Source organism: Cryptomeria japonica, chromosome 4 (genome assembly GCF_030272615.1).
Source record: "Cryptomeria japonica chromosome 4, Sugi_1.0, whole genome shotgun sequence".
In the NCBI taxonomy this organism is placed as follows: domain Eukaryota; kingdom Viridiplantae; phylum Streptophyta; class Pinopsida; order Cupressales; family Cupressaceae; genus Cryptomeria; species Cryptomeria japonica.
The window spans coordinates 609,727,882-609,746,051 of NC_081408.1; the positions used below are offsets into that span (position 1 = coordinate 609,727,882).

General features: G+C 33.3%; 1 protein-coding gene across 1 annotated transcript; it reads right to left on the minus strand.

Annotated features, from left to right (window-relative positions):
* Positions 1 to 9,723: 9,723 nt before the first annotated feature.
* On the minus strand, positions 9,724 to 12,514 carry LOC131875244 (ankyrin repeat-containing protein At2g01680-like). The gene is made up of 4 exons (XM_059219316.1): positions 12,485 to 12,514; positions 10,864 to 11,122; positions 10,437 to 10,747; positions 9,724 to 10,242 (listed from the first exon to the last, which is right to left on the minus strand). The coding sequence occupies exons 1-4, from the start codon at positions 12,512 to 12,514 to the stop codon at positions 9,724 to 9,726; spliced, it is 1,119 nt and encodes a 372-aa protein (XP_059075299.1).
* Positions 12,515 to 18,170: the final 5,656 nt, after the last annotated feature.

The following is an 18,170-nucleotide window of genomic DNA, read 5'->3' on the forward strand; positions in this document are numbered from 1 at the left end:
TTAAGTGTTGTAAATTATATCCTCATACAATTTCTTGCTCATTGGGGTCTTACTTTAGTCATTTTTCCTTCTTTCCTTAATTATGTCTAAGCTCAATATAATGTTAGATACATGGCATCTTCTTTCTCCTCTTGCTTCTTGACTTTTTGCTAGTCTAAAAGTAATTGGCTAGGGTACCCTACTAATCCTTGAATTGGGTGCTAGGAAACATAGTCTAGAAAAAGGGGCCCAATTTTGAGCGAGCCCTCTAATGGTTGAAAAAAAATGAGCAAGAAAAGATACCTAATGTTGCCCTTCTTCATAATTTTTAACACATTTCATGAGGTTAGGCATAAGATAAATTCTTAGTCCCTCATTTAAAACATCATTGACCAAAGAATGTAATTCACATCAAGCATTTTAATTGAGCAACCAATCAAGCATCAGTAAGGTAATGAAGGAGAGGTCAAGTATTCAAATTTTCAATCATTCAAGATGGTATTAATGATCAAATTTATGTGAAGACATGAGGGTGTGTGCACCAAGATGGGGTGCAAAAAGGTGGACACACCCCCAAAAAAGGTTGGTTAAACATAAAATGTGCATGGGTTATTCCAAATTTTAAAAACCCCGTATGCATTTAGGCTCATTTTGCTGAGCCTAAATGAAGCAAAACCATGTTTAGGGTTTTTATAATACTAAATGCGTATGCATTTTAGTTTTCAAAACCTTGCATACATTTTACTGTCAATATTTTTTTTTAACTGTGGCCAACTGGGTCATTTTCACCCGCAACCGCAAGAAAAGCACTTTGAGGGTTTTAAACAACAAAATACACAAATAGGGTTCTCAAAATAAAACACAACAACAATGGAAAGAGGTATGAGCAATTTTTTTCATCGATTTTATGCATTTGATAAATTATATTCTTAATTACAATGTAAATTCACTATTTATTATTATTATTTTCATTTTTTGTTATGAATGCATATCAGATTCTGAAAATAATGCCCCCTAGCAAGACACACCTCTTGTAAACTTAGGGAAAAACCCACTGAATAACCTAAGGGAGAACCCACAACTAAACCCTGAAGATACAAACCCTCTAGCTCCTCCAGTAGATCATTTACAAGCTACATGGGAGGATTTGATAAACTAGTTAACACGAAATAGTGCCAAAATAACTAGATTGGTGAATAGACTAAAGGAATTCAAGCATGAGCATCATGCATCCCTTTCCACAACCCTAGAATCATTGGATAGTAGTGCCAATGAAGTTTCCAATCAAATTATAAAATGGGAAGCTATAGGGATCAATGCCATTCTTTTTATGCTAGTGGGTTGTCATATAATGAAGTTAAAAAAAAACATAAGTAAAACACAAATATTTGCTCTTTTTATTGATCCCAAAATGGGTGAGACCTTACCTCTTAATTCAAAGAGGTTTCCTATACACTGGTGTAGCCATTTGGTGATGAAAAATGCTTTTTGTGATAGGTGGTGGATGGTATTTGACCAACCACCTTGTAATAATTTTGAGGTTCCATTATATTTTTTGAGGAAACTATATTAAGAGTTTATTTTCAATGAGAAACCAAACTATTTTGATATGAGAGAGTTCCATGCTAGAGGTGGAGGCTCTACCCAAGATAGGCCTGGAGCCTGGTGGGTACTAAACCCCCAAAGTTGCATCCCCCTAGCACCAAAACCTATGGTCCATGTCACGACCCCCTCTCTAAGTCTCCCAATCACTCTCTATATACTTCTCCCTCCCTCCCTCCTTATCCCTTCCTTTCTCTTTTTTCTTATCTCTTTCATTTTCTCTCTCCCTCCCCTCTCTTAGTCATCACCTCTCCCACCCTTGTATAGGGTTTAGGGAATTGAGAGTATGATATATGATTTAGGTATAGGGTTGAGGAGATATAGAGTTTATGGTTGAGGGTATTGGCATGGATTTTGGTGTACAAGATTGATGGTACAGGGTTTACAGTATATAGGGTTGAGGGTATTGTCCATATTGATACTCTCTCTCTCTCTCTCATATCTCTTTATCTCCCCCTTATTACCCTCATATACATCTCCCTCCCCTACTCTCTATTCCTCTCTCATTTACCTATTAATGCCCAATACAATTGAGAGATTTAATGAATCCATGGGAAGTGGTTAAGCCATGCCACAAACCTAATCATTGTATTGCATAACACAAGGAGACCAAGAGCACACACCTTGCAACAATCCCCCCAACACAAGTGAGGGGTTTGAACTCATGACCTAGGCTCTAATACAACTTGTTAGAAATATGGTTTTCATTTTACCAAAAGATTGACCTATTAATGCATAATACAATTGTGGCATTTAATTAATCCATGAGATAAGCCATATCGCTAACCCAAGCACTACATAACACAACAAAAGGAGACCAAGGTCACACACCATGCAAAAATGTTTATAAAGCTTGCAAGATATAGTGACTCTATTGGTGTTTGGTCCTATATGGGGAATAGGGTTTATAAATGTCACTGCTTTTCAATTTTTGGTTATTCTTTAATGTATATTTGTAGTTCGAGTGGGCGATTTCTTGAAAGTATGGAATTTTATAGATAAGATTTTGTAGCTTGGATGTTTTAGTATTTTTTATATTGAACATATGATGTTGCGAGATGACACAAGTTTAATGGCAATTAGGATTTGATTATGCAAAAATTTTTGATGATGATGTAAACTTCTTGATATATTAATTAAATCTATTACTATTACCAATTAAAAAAAATCAATTATTATAGAATATTATATTTTGAATTAAATTTTTTTCTTTTATTACTATCTTCTCTAGATAAAAATTATTAGATATTCTATATTTCTTTTTTAATTTATTCTAATTCTTCTTCTTATATTAAGCATTAATTTTCATTATATTAAATTTTATTTTAATTATTTATGTCTTCTTATAGAATTAAAAATAATAATTAAAGATATTAGAATAAATTTAATATATAATTTTTTTCTTGTTAAAATTGTATTTATTGTAGAATAAATTATATTTTTATTTACATAGTAAAATAAATTGCAAGATAAAACCTAAACTCAAAGTTTAAAATGAGCGAGCAAGAGAGAGAGAAACCAACTTTTGATTACTCATTTCATGCCAATAATTTGAGGATATCATTTTTCCTTGATGACTTATGCTTAGGATAGCATGTCATTTGATTATTCTCTCGATCTCTATCTCTCTCCCCTATCTATATCCCCTTAACTCTCCCTATACCTCTCTTCCCCCACTATCATTCTCATTATATCTATCCATCTCCCTCTCTCCATATTGCTCCCCTTTTAATATCTCTCTACTAATATATCCCCCCCCCTCTCTCTCTCTATTTATATACATCTTTCTCCCTCTCTATATCTATCTCTATATCTCTCACACACACATTCCCTATCTATATCTATATATCTCTCTCACACATAGTTATGTACACTCCTTATCTCTATCTCTCTCTTCTACACTCCTCTACTTAATCTATTCTACACTCTTTGTATTACTCTCTACCTCTCTATGTATCACTTCCTATATCTTTATCTTTTTATCTCTCTATCTACCCCTATCATTATTTCCCTCTTTCTATATCTATTTCTCCTTCTCCTCTTTCTCTCTCCTTCCATCTCTCCCTCTCTCTCTCACCCCATCTCTATTTGGCTAGTTATATCTATTCCATCTGTCATTTCTATCCCTATCTCTTCATATTTATATCCATATATATATCCCTCTCCACCTCCTTCTATCCTTATTTGTCCCTCTCTCCCATATCACTCTCTATTTTTATATCTCTTTGCTTTTCCTCTCTCTAAAATATATACACTACATGTTTCTTCCTCCACATCTCTATCTCTATCTCTCTCTTCCTCTCTATAAAAATTTCTCTATATTACTTGTCTTTGTCACCTTCTTCTTCTCTCACCCTTTTCTCCTCTATCTCTATCTCCATACATCCCCCCCCCCCTCCATCTATATAATATTTGAGTGATATAAAAAATAATTATTGCAATGCTAAATTAAAAATAAAAATGAGATGGAATGTATACTTAATGTTTGGAATAAATAATTATTGCAATGCTAAATTAAAAAAAAAAATGAGATGGAATGTGTACTTAATGTTTGGAATAATAAAGAAGAATAAATTTAATGTAAAACTAGATTCCCCTTGTCTAGAAATAGAAAAATAGATGTTCTCATTATGATTGTTGTTTGGAAGTGGAGGCTTGATCTTCTCTACGAGTCAATTCTATTACTACTGATTAATTATATGATACACAATTATATTCCTTTACACATAACCATTATATAGTTCACTATATTATTTTGTTATGCAATTTATTCTATTTTCTACTCTTTGTTGTTTGATAAAAATACTTTTGACAAATCATTGATTCATAAGAATTACATTTGCCTACGTTAACTCCATTTATTTCTTAACAAAATTTATAATCATACAAAAAATTCAAGATAAAAATATTCAAGTATAAAAATATTATAAAACAATTTAATGTAAAATTAAAATTATTTACAGTATCTTAAAATAAAATATTACTAAAAAATCAGTTTATTTAATTTTTTTTAAAAATATTAACTTTAATATCTTTAAATATCAAAATTATGATAATAGCTAGTGAAATAGATATTAAATAGTTGAATAGTAAGGAATATGGTAAAGATATAAAATAGAAATTGTATTGTTTTATATAAAATTATGAGACAAACACTTACATGATCATTATTTTATACCAACTCATGAGACACACACTTACATGATCAATTTCAAATTATTGACATAATTCATGTTATAGACATGTAAATGATGTTGAGTTCAAATCTTCTACAATACCCAAAAACAATTAGATGATCAACTTCCATTAAAATCACTAGAAAATCTCTTATACATGGTCTAGAAAAAGAAGACTATCTTTTGACATAGATTGAACAAACATCTTATACATGATCAATTTAAATTTAATGACACAATTCATGTTATAGGCATCCAAATGATGCTGAATTCAAATCTTCTACAATACCCAAAAACACTTAAATAATTTATTTTTCTTGTAGATGGCCTGGAAAAAGAAAATTATTTGTTAGCACAGACTAAACAGAAGAAACGATGATTTTCCGACTTGGGTTTTCCATGTATAAAATATGGTATTTCATTTGTGACTATGTCTTCTTGTTTATTTGGCATTTGCTATTTCATGTTTATGTGCTTATTTGGTGAATTTGATACATTTCTAAAAGGTTTATAAATTATGAGAAATGTTTAGAATCTATGGGAATATTTATTCACCTCCTCTCTCATTATTACATTCCTTTCAACCAATCCAACAATTATAGATATGGATGATAGTACATTTGGTCCTCCTTTTGTTAGGATTAAAGTTCCATCAAACTTGTAAATCCCATTCTATTAATTTGTTATAATATCCCAGTCTATGTGTCTCCAGGTACCTATATTTTATTATAAAATAATTTCTAATAATATTCCACATATAGTTTATAATTTCATTAATAAAACATGAAGGGATTCATTGTCTATAGTATTGATTACATATGGTAAGATTAATTATCACTTCAAATTGGGTACTTGGAAAGGAGGGAAATGAAAACATTTATATTTCATATAGGTGACCATTGGCTTCTCCAAGTTGTGTTCTTGAAAAGGAGGGAGAAGGCATCTTTTGGGATGTAAAAGTGGATGAATTTACACATTTGAGAGGGAATTTCAAGTATTTGTACATTTTGTTTTCCATGTTTTATCATGGAATATGCACATTTTATTTCTAGAACACACAATGATATCCTTTTTCTAATATTTCTAAGTTAGAGCCTTGAGATGATGGTAAGGTAATCTATTTTGGTTGTTTCATTGAGATTTTATATATTAATAGGTGTTGTTATATTGGAGAAAATAAAAGAGTTAAGGAAGTGTTTTTTAACAAAAAAAAATTAAGAAGATAATTTATACTTGGCCTCTCTTCTTGGCGGAGTTTTTTCCTAAAAGGTTTTCTCAACATAATTATTTTGCAATATATCTAAAATATCATCTTGTTTGTTAATTAATGTTGTTGATTTAAATTGTAGTGATGGTATACTACAATTAAGAGAACTTAATTGAATGCTATTTCGTGAAAAAAAATACTTATGATTCATATTTGGTAGGATAGGATATGATGTTTCATTATTTTATTTTACTCTGTATATATTTAATAATGTATAATATAATTTAAAGTGTTTATATAGATAGAACAATGTCATGTATGGGTATATTAGGCATAAAATTATCAACTCTTCACTAAGTATATATTCATCAATATAACACTTCATGGATGAAGTATGATCAATATAAGACTCATGAACAACTGTATTGTATTTAAATGGTAAGGAGGAGCATTGAATATAGAAATGAGATATCTATATACACACAAACACATTCATACATATTTTTTTAGACTACATCCTCATTCGTAGCATAAAAATCATGAAAATATGAAGGATCAAAAGATTATATGTGATGAAAGATAGAAAATTATCAAAATTTCAAATATTTGCATGTAGCTCAAATAAGGAAAAATACCTATAAGGAAATGTAAGTTAAGATTGTTCTAGTGTATAATCTATTGGCATAAAAATATGTTTTAATATGTATATCCAAACCATATGCAAGTTACAATGGTCATATGCTCATAAAAATATTTAAACCCTAATGAGTCTAAAAATAAAAGATAACATTACAAGTAACTCAAATTTTAATACTTAAAGAAAAAGAACAACCTTAGAGATGTAAGAATAATTAGTTTCACCAAAAATTTAAAGAAAACATAGTATTTAATCCTAATATTTATCAATACTAATTAAATAATTGCATACAACTTTAAAATAATAAATTCTAAATTAAAATAATAATAACTTGGAGTGATATAATAATTTTATATATTTTAATGGCGAGCAAGAGTAGAGGAGGTGTTTGTAGTAGGGAATTTGAGGGTGTTGTTGAGACAGATAATGATGGTGAAAATGACCGAAATGTTTTGCGTTTGTAGGTTGGTTGGGGCTAGGCTTGTGGTTTGCCCAATTTTTTTGTGTGGTTTTGGAGGAGGGACTTGCTTTCTCTTGTTCAGTTTTTTTTGGTGGTTGTCTAAACTAGGAGGGAAGTTTATATTTCCCTTGTGTTTCCTTGTTCTATAATGCTAGGTTGTATTGCCCTCTCTATGCCCTATTCTATGTTTTAGGGTTTTTGTGGTTATTGATGTGGGTATGGTGTCACTTAGTACTTTATGTTGAGGTTTTGGTTGTGATTGTATTCTTTCTTGGTTCATGTTTTCTACTGAGGCTTTGACCCTCTCCTTACTTGGGTTGTTTGTGATTGAAGGATTGTTGGTGATGGGTATGCGTCTCTTTTCTTTGTAATGCTTGGATAGGTTTTCCTCCATATGACCTATTTTGGGTTAGTGGATCATTCTAATTCTTGTTCTAGGAATGAAGATTTTTTGATCATTATGTTGAGGGTTTTGACATGTCAGTGTGTATTTTTGGGTGGTGGTCGCTAATACCCTTGGGTACAAGGTGTATGTTATCTTGTGGACCATCCTACCTCAAGAGTTTTATGGATCCTTCTGGAGTTTGTATGAGGAGTAGACCTCTTCCTTTCTGGTGGTAGTGTGTGTTATTAGGCTCACGGAAATTATCACCCTATTCTTGGTGAGTAGGCTTCTATTTTTTTCTTGGTCTGGCGGATATTCATTTAGAAGCCTAGGATTTAGTCTATGCCCTCGTAGGCTTCTAAGGCTACTTTTCTAGGTGCTAATTGTGAGTCCTCCATTTTTATTGTGGGTATGGAGTTTTTTTCGCTCTATGGAGATTTTACCTAGTATATTTAAGGCACTATGGAGATTGGTTGCGTTGAAGTCTTTCTTCGCATTGTGATTATAACTTACTATTGCAAGTTTGGTAAGTTCTTTGTTACAACTACTCCTATTGAGGTGGGGGGTTATAACAAGGCTTTCTTATTGAATGTGCATGATGATTCCTATGTGGAGTCCCTTTCTTACTTCTTTGTTGTCAATGGGCCTATTGAGGTGGTCTTGGATACTGTGTTTAGAGGGTTATTTTGGTTAATGGTATTGTTGATAACATATCTATTGAGGTGATCCATGTTGTGTTGTTTGCAGGAATTTTTAATAAAGAGTTTGTGATCACAAGGTCATTGGGCATCTCCTATTTTTTGTGGTCTTCTTTCTTGTTCAAGAAGATCTTTATTTAAGGTGGCTGTATAAGCAAAAGGTCGTGGGAAGCCTTTAAAAACCCGCTACTCATTGACTATTCGCTTGGCTGATTTGGCTCTTGTGCTAAGTGGCTTTTCAAGAAGATAGTTTGGGATTCCTCCCTAAACCTCTCTATTTTCACTATGTAATTTTGTTATGTTGGGACCCCTTTTCCTACTGGTTTGATGCTCTCACCAAAAGTATCTTTTCAAAAAATGGTTTTTCCTTTTTGATTTTTGTGATCTTGGTGATCTCATTGAATGGGAGTTCCCCTCTTTTGTGTGCTTTGTTGGTGATTATGTAACGGTTTTCACTTCTCCTAATTTTATCTAATTAGAACAACTTGGAGCAATATAAATTAAATAGCTGCAATGGTAAATATAAAATTAAAATGAGATTGATTATGTACTTAACATTTGGAGTAATAGAGAAGAATAAATTTGATTTAACATCGGATTCCACTTGTGTAGGAATAGAAAAATAGATCTTCTCATTGTGATTATTGTTTGGAAGTGGAGGCTTGATCTTCTCTAGGAGTCGATTCTATGACTATGAATTAATTGTATGATACATTTTTATATTCCTCAACACATAACTTTCATTTTGTGCAACTAATTCTTATGTTATACAATTTATTATGATCTCTACTCTTTGTTTCTTGTTAAAAATGCTTTGGACAAATCATTGATTCATAAGAATTACATTTGTCTATATAAATTAATTGATTTAACAAACTTTATAATCATAAGAACGATTGAAGATAGAACTTTTTAACTATACAAGTATTATAAAATAATTTAGTGTAAAATTAAAATTCTTTACAATATCTTAAATAAAATATTACTAAAAATAATTATTTTATTTAATATTTTAAAAAATTATTAATTTTAATATTTTTAAATACCAAATTATAATAATAATAAACTAGTCAAATAGATATCAAATAGTGGAATAGTGAAGACTCATAAAGATATTAAATATCAATTGAACTATTTTATATAAACTCACTAGACAAACACTTACATGATCACTATTTTATATAAACTCATGAGACAAAGACTTACATGATCAATTTCAATTTAATGACATAATTTATATTATAGACATCTAAGCTGAGTTCAAATCTTCTAAAATACCTGAAAACAATTAGATGATCAATTTCAGTTCAAATCTTCTAAAATACCTGAAAACAATTAGATGATCAATTTCAGTTCAAATCACTGCAACATCTCTTATAGATGGTGTGGAAAAAACGGACTGTTTGTTGACACAGATTAAACTGACATCTTCTACATAAGCAATTTCAATTTAATGACATAATTGCACTACATAAAAAACATAAAACACTTAGATGATCAATTTCTGTTCGAATCACTTGTCATCTCTTCGTTTGCACAGAAGAAACGAAGTTATTCTCAAAAGCCCTGGTCGGATGAGCTAGGAGACTCGAAAACCGATGGCATTATGCAACACCGCAAGTATCACACTAATGACAATGGGGGCCAACAAAAACATTGCACCAAAGAAGAAAACTGCCAACTTATAATTGTCTTTCCTGAGCTGTAGAAATATGGCCAAGGAAAATGAAATCATCATGCTGTAGAGTGCCATTGATAAGACAGCTGCCAAACTCCGATGGCGACGGAAAAAGGTTGCGTAGGCTAGAAGGATTGCTGCTGCCATTGAAAAGCAAAATGCCAGCCAATCGAAGAATACAAAACCTTGGAAATAAATCTGGGCGGACAAGGCCCTCTTCTCCTTGTCATCATGTGCTGGCATGGTGAAGGCCGCCTGAAATGTGACCGTTGCAATCAATATGGCAAATACAGAAAGACTGTTGATTTTTGTCGAATATTTTTCATCACATGGAAATTGATTTGATGTTTCTCTTGTCTGGTTTGCCATTGCCGCCTCCACTCCTATGATCCCATTCTTGCGGCTGAGGAACCACCAAATCTGCAGCAAGGTCAATGCGGTTAAATCATAAGGCTTCCATATAAAACTATATTGAAAGAAAAATAACTGGCAAGTGAAGTTAATAAAATGTTTTACGCACTGCAAAGTAGGGAGACAATGGTTCTTCTTCGAACTTTTGATTTGCTATGTCTATCGGAGTGTATCCATTTTTGTCAGCTATATTAATTACCCACTTTAGCATTTTCAACAGCGTAGTGGAGAGCAGTTTTACCGTCTTCATCTCTTATTTCAACACAGTCTTCTGCAAACCCGAGTATGCATCTCACAATATCCGTGTGTCCTTGCTGTGCTGCTAAGTGAAGTGCAGTCTGTTGTTTGATTTTATCCTTTGTAAACGCAGAAGAAGTATCACACTGCAACAGCTTATGAACAATACTCTTGCTACACCCATATAAGGCTGCCATATGCAGTGGTGTCCTCCCCAAAAAGTAATCCGCCAGTTTGCAGAGCCGAGGGGCTTTTTTTATTAGTGTCCTAGCTGCCTCTGAAGGAAAGGAACTCATAAAACGATGGATGATAATGAGAGACAAGTGTTGAAACCAGTTAGACATACTAAAACAAAAAACTTAAAAATCTCTTCTAAGTTGCATTCAATAGTACCTTCTTTCTGATAGAACAAGGCGTGGTGCAAGCATGTCTGGCCGTCAAATCTTGCGTAGCAACGAGGATCTCTGTTAATTAACAATAACAGTTTGAGTGAATTCCAACGGCCATAGGTGGCTGCTGTGAAGAGGGGAGACTCGCCTTTGTTGTTGCAAATGCCTGCGAGCTCTGCATCAGCTGTGATTAACATTTCCATGATTTGGGCATCATCTCCTCCTTTCAGCGCCTCGTGCAAAGCGCTGTTCTCCTCTTCATTCTGAGCTCTCAAGAAAATTATGGTCAAGTCTCAAGCTGATTTACGGGCAATGTAAGAAAAGTCGAGACTGGTATTAGACAAATGCTTCTTGTTCAAGCTTGTCTATGGTGAAAGGAAAAGGGTGCTGACGTATTTAATGCCCTAATACAAAGATTTATCAATTGGGAAAACCAAACGACAGAATATTGGCCAAAGGGTAAAGAAGATTCTTTCCAAATGGAGCAAAGCCAAGACTGATTTTGGAGCAATGTAAGAAAAGCCGAGACTGGTATTTAATATCAAAATTAGGAGGGTATGAGGTTAGTTTGGAATAGTTTCTTTGATGTTTCCAAAAAAAATCTATAAAGATAAGAAAATTTGCTGAAGAATAAAGAAGCTTTTCTTTCCATTCAGCGTATTCAAAAGGATGGTCAGGCTAAATTTACGCGCAATGTGAGAAGGTATTAAATATAGAAAAGTATAAGATATTAAAGAAGCTTTTCTTTCCATTCAGCGTATTCAGAGGGATGGGCAATGTGAAAAGAAGCTTCGGCTAATATCAGACACTTGGTTTCTTTGCCCCACACATATTGCCTAATACTTCTTAAAAGTAAAGTGGTCAGTTATTTAATGGCATGGTGAATGACAACGCATACAGGTACAATAATTGATCAGTAGGAAAATTGGCAGAGCGTAAAGAAGAATCGATCGAAATGGCCAAAAAGATGTGGTTTATAATTTACACCATGGAAAAATATTTTTGTTGCCGTATTTACAAAAGATTTCTAAAAGGCGAAGAAAGGCGAAGAATAGAAGGCTCCTCTTTGATCGGTAAGAACAGAAGGCTTTATATTGTTTAATTTTGTTAAAATATTAAAATTATGAAAAAAATAAGATATTAAATATGATAGAATATTTTAACTATCACCTTTTCAAAAGATCTATTCTAAATTTTTTAAAAAGAAAATTATATTTGAATTTAATCAAATAATTAGAAATTAAAAATAAATATTCAGTTTTTTATTTTTATTAAAATATTAATTTAAGAAAAGTAAATATCAAAGAAGAGTAAACTAATATTTTTTTCTTAAAATATCTTGAACTGGATGAATTTTTTTGTAAATATCAGGTAGTTTATAAGACATACAATATTACTAGCAATTGCACCTTAGTGTGCAATGGGTATGTCAAAGAGGTTTGCAAGGTCAATAAGGGAAATTTTGGTTTATTTTTTGCATACATTTTTATTCACTATAGGAGGTCAATCGATATGTCATTTAATGAACAATGTTGTTTGTGCAACAAAGGTCTAAATTAAGAAGTGATAGATTGAAATCAACTTTGCATCCACTTATAAGGATTCAAGCATGACTAAACCAAAACCTTTGAATCAAGAAGATAGCCAGACTCCATGACCAACAAACAAATGTTATGTTTGTAGAGATATGGATAGGAAGAGTGGGAGACATAAAGGGGTAAAAAGAGATAGAGTTAGAGATAGAGGTGGAGATGGAGATGGAGATGGAGACGAAGAAGAAGGAGAGGGATATGGAGAGAAGGAGAGATAGAGAGAGGAGAGAGGGATAGATAGAGACAAAAGAGATAAATATTTAGAGAGAAACATAGAGGGAGTGATGGAAGGGCAAAGATAGATATAAGAAGTGATGGATAGAGAGAGGTATAGGGGGAAAGTTATAGGGGATGAAAGAGGTGGAGAGATAAAAATAAAGAAGCAAAGAGATATAGATATAGAGGTATAAGAAGAGGGGGAGGGGAGAGAGAGGGAGACAAATAGATAGACAGATAGATACAAGACATGAAGGGAGTGAGGAAGAGAGAAATGCAGATAGATAGGCAGAGGGGAGATAGAGATGGTGGAGAGACAAAGATATAGATCAATACATAGAGAAGGAGAGGGGAAGGGAGATATAGAAATATATAAGGTGATATGGACAGATAGAGAGGGATAGGCGAAGAGATAGAGAGATAGGGGGATAGATGTAGAGAAACACAACACACACACACACACACACACACACACACACACACACACACACACACACACACACACACACACACACAGATGTAATTACAAAGGTTGAGGAAGAGATATAGGGAAAGAGTTGGATGGATAGAGAGAGATCTATACGTTTGGATATAGATGGAGAGAGGAGAAGATATAGGTATCTAGATGAAGATAGAGTTAGAGAGGAAGAGGGACATCAATAGATAGAGATTGAGAGAGGTAAAGGGAGATACAAAGATAAAGAGATTGGGAGATGGAGAGGGAGTGATAAAGATAAAGAGAGATAGTGAGTGATAAAGAGGAAGAGATGGAGAGATGTAGAGAGATATATATGGTGAGATTAAGTGATAAAGATATATGGATATAGAGAGATATAAAGAGAGGGGGAGGGGGAGAGAGAGAGAGAGAGAGAGAGAGAGAGAGAGAGAGAGTCTCTAGCTAGATAAGGATATGCATAGAATCATATAGAGAAAGGAGTGAGAGGAAGATAGTGTAGTACCCTTCCTCGTTTGAACTCATTAGACTCATATTTTATTATTGTTTACTTTCAGTGGATACATTACCATGATGTGCTATTCAGACTTATATGACATTATTTCATGCTTTATCTGGATATGAGATGCATAATTTATCTGCAGTATTTTAGTACTTGTGATTTATGGCATTTTATGGATTATTGCTATATACTGACACTTTACTTTATCTATGCAATGTTTAATTATATGCTTTGTGTCTGCGAGTGTATTGGATGCAAGGGGAGGATTTTCCTTCACTCATTTTGGTGAGATAGGGAACATCGCGATTCTCCTTCATTGGTGTGCATGCCATGTTTTCTATATTGTATATATGCATGTCTGGTTCGGTGATGTAGAATTTTGAAAGTACAAGTACTGGGTAGGTACAGGGTATCGTCTCCACTTGGCTTCATAGGTCTAAGCATGCCTTATATTTTCCGATGGAAGTGGAGGAGATAGTAGTTGATGCTATTTTACTCAGTTACACTCATGTGAGTGTCGTCAGTTGGTCGTCTTGTCAGTTTGTTCGGCCTTCGTATTTTGTCATTTGATCTTTTTATGAGTATTTGCTTGAGGTTTGTCCAGCTTGTGTGTTTTAGTGGATTTAATTAATTAATTAAGTTTATTTAATTAATTAATTAAGTTTATTTAATTAATTAATTAAGTTTATGGAGTTATCTCATAGTTGAATTATGTATGCATTGAGATTATAAATTTAATTAATTAAAAGAAGTTATCAAATTAAGTTGCAAGCTGCATGATATTAGAAATATATTTTATTTAAATTTTAGTAAAAAATAAATTAGATTAATTTCATTTATTGTTTCCTAGAATTTTAAACAAATAAAAGAATAAATAAATAAATGAACAAATAAAAGAATTAATTAGAATTGAAGTATTGCTTAAATTTCTTTATTTAGAAAATTAATTAATTTGCATGAGAAAAGAAAAGAAAGAAAAATGATTTTTAATTATTGCATGTAAACTTATCCTTTGTTAGAAAATTAGAAAAGAAAAGAAAAATTTATTACTAAAATTAAATATTAGGGTTTTGGGAAAAATATATGCAACCTAGAATTTTAGTTTAAAAAGGGAATAAGTCTTTTATTTTGGGGATAGGAGGAAACAAGTCAGGGATTGAGGTGAAGAGAAATTTATATGGAAGCTTGTTGAAGGATTGGTTCTCTTCTACAAATTTCTTCCAGGAAAGCTATATCAGGTTGGGTGGCTTCTTTTGATTTGCAAAATGGAGGGTTCAAGTGCAAAAGGAAAAAGGAAAGTCATAGAAATATCCAATGATACATCAAAAAAATCAAAGGCAAGGGAGGCTGCCAAACAAAGGAAGCTAAATCAAGATATGATCGATTAGATGAGTTCTCCGGGAGCTAAGTCTAGAAGGTCGAAGACTAATTTGCCAATTCGTGACCAATTGGAGGATAGGTACAAAGAGATTGGTGATGTATGGACTAGAGTGAGAGGACATGAATTGTTCCTATTCCATTACATAAGGAGAATCGACCCAATGCCTATATCTAACCCATGGAGCACTAGTCTAGGTAAACTCATGGTCCACAATGTGTTTGTAAATATGGACTTGCTCAAGCTCATCGTTAGAAACTATGATGCTACCAAAAGATGCATCTTGTTGCCCGCCGAGACTGCTTTCATTTGTTTCGCAGCAGCAACGATTCAAGAAGTCTTTGGTTTGGATTCTAAGGCAAAGGTGCCTCTGTCTTTCGATGATTTGGAGGAGGAATATAGAGAGATGGACACTACATATCATGGTTGGAATTTGGTGTTTCATAAAGCTAAAAAGGGAAGGCTGATAGAGGAGGACGGGCTGCCTTACGATATTAACATTTTCAAGAAATATTTCCAATATACCTACATGGCTTGTCGATAGGTGGGTGGAGTCGAGGCTCCAGACATAGCAAGAATGGGACCGCTAGTTTTGGTAGCTGATATCCAGAGGCATGAGACAAGAGCATTTGATTTCATTGTATATCTAGTAGACAGATTGCATGAGGGTTTTTTGAACCTGAACAACAGTCCTGATAATCATTTCAAGCATTATTCTCCATTAATGTGTATAATATTATTTTATGGTTAATTAAAAGGATTGTGGCCAGAGGATTTGAGAGTAAACTAGTTTGGAAAGGACGGAAAGGAGCAACCTGTGCAGCTATGGGTTTCTTTATGGGATTCTAGGTATGTGAGTTCCCATTATGTGAAGTTTGAAGAATTGTTCATCAAACCCTTGTTTAGAACGTACAATGAAACTATTGAAGGATCCTTTTCGGAAACCATTAAGAAGTTTCCTTGGCCATTGGAGCACCATAACACAAAAGTGAATCATAATTGGGCTGATTGGTTTTCCTGTGCCAATTTCACTTTTGTTAGTGTTCATTTTTTAGGGTTCACTATATGTATTGCCTAAACCGGCACCTGATCGTATTGCATTTTAAAAAATTGTTAGACAACTTAGTGTTTCCAATGCTCATCACTTTTGGGATGCACGTAAGTAGGCCTTTTTACCAGGGACTTTGGAGTTTGGAGATTTTAGGATTGTATCAACCAGGGTTTATGAAGCCATTGACAGAAAGTTAGCAGATGAATACAATTTGTTGTTACACACACCCAAGAAGAATTATGATCCTAAGGGATATATAAACATATGTAGGAGAGGGAAGGCTCTGAAAGGTTATATTCATTTTACTGATGATATGGGAGATTTGTGTAGAAATAAGGAAGTATAAGAATTGATCGATGTGATGGAAGATTTGGAGAAAAAACAAAGGTAGGAGGACCTCCAAGGTGAAGAAGAGGAACCTGCAAAAAGTGACTCAGGGGAGAATGAAGTTGTGTCAAAATTACAAGTACCTAATAAAGAAGAAGAGACTGATGCACAGGACAAGTTAATCACAATCTTGAATGTAGAGATAGATGATAGAATGATTGAGCACAACATTTTTGTATCAAATGATCAATTCATAAAATCTAAAGAGTTCAAATCATTCTTGTATCACTTAAAAGGTAAGAAATTAAGGGAAGCAGTGCCAAATATTACCCCTGAGAATGAAGCAGAAATGAAGAGGAGGTTGAAGGAATACATCAATGCAGAAGTTGAGAATATGACCCCATAGAAGGGGAGGCAATTACTAGTGGAGGCTGGTATAATTGTTTTTCTAGGATGGGACTTGAGTGCCTTGTTTATTTTTTATTCTTTGCTGCACTCGGATAATAGGGATGTGAAATTGGATATCCAAGGAGTAAAAGATATTTTTATTGGATCAAGGTATGATCCAAATGAGGAAGAAATGTTGCTATGGGCCTCATACCCTCCCAATAAGAGACCTAAGATAATAGATGTAGATAAGGCTTTCGGTCATATGATGATGTTGAAAGTTGGAGAGGTAGATCCTATGGTCATTGTAGATATAGGGATTGACATTTCCATGTTTAATAAGGCTCAGTTGAAATGGGAACTTGCTGAAAAGCATAAATAAAAATCAATCTATGAAGAAGTTTTAAAAAGAGGAGGACATCCAATACCACAAATCACTGATTCTAGTGCCCAATGGAAAAGGAAGTTTGCGAAGCTAGCCTTGGAACAAAATAAGATGAAGAAGCAAATGAAAACTATCAGGACAGATGTTGCCTGTGTGTTCATGAAAAGGAGATATGAAAATTTAGAAAAGGTTTTGGATGAGTTCTGGGGTGTGTATAAAAAGAACATGGATAATTTGGTTTCTAACCAAAGGATTCATGACAGACTCACTTTGTTAATACAAGATAAGGCATTGAAAGAAAAGACTGTCAGAAGGATAACATAATTAATTGAAATTCATGAGAAGTATACTAAAGAGTTGAAGGAAGAATTCTAGGATTGCCATGAGGTTTTGCAGGATGAGATTCCTAGTTTGATTGATGACGTAGGGATTATCAAGGATAAAAGTGCATGGATCTCATAATGTAAGGCTTTACTTAGTGCAGCTATCAGTGTCGCCCAAGCAGATACTATGGGTATGAATGAAACAATTGACCAGTTAGAGAACCTGATTAAGATGGAGATGGCACTCAAGGATACCATATTTAATGCAGTTACATACAAAGATGAAGGCTACCTTAAGCACATCACAAAATGTGGGAAGAGGTTGGATCCAAAGAATTAAAGTTTTTATTTCTCATGTTTTTTATAATTATCCTATGTTAATAGTTAAGTAGTTAGATGTTAGGTTTTAGTTAGGTTTTAGTTTAGCAACATGAAAGGGTGCATCCTTTCATCTATGACTATTGATTCACATACTTATAGTGAGTCATTTTGTATGTGAAAATATCTAGGATCTAGGATAGAAGATTTTAGAAAATTTACAAAAATAACAATCGTTGCTGCCTGTAAGGGCTGTAAGTTATATGTATCAAGGAGGTCTATAGGAGGAAGAAGTATTTTTTGTGCAAACAGACTGTAATGGAGTATCTTTAAGTACACCTTATGTATGCAATCATTTCCTAAGGATTAATATACAAG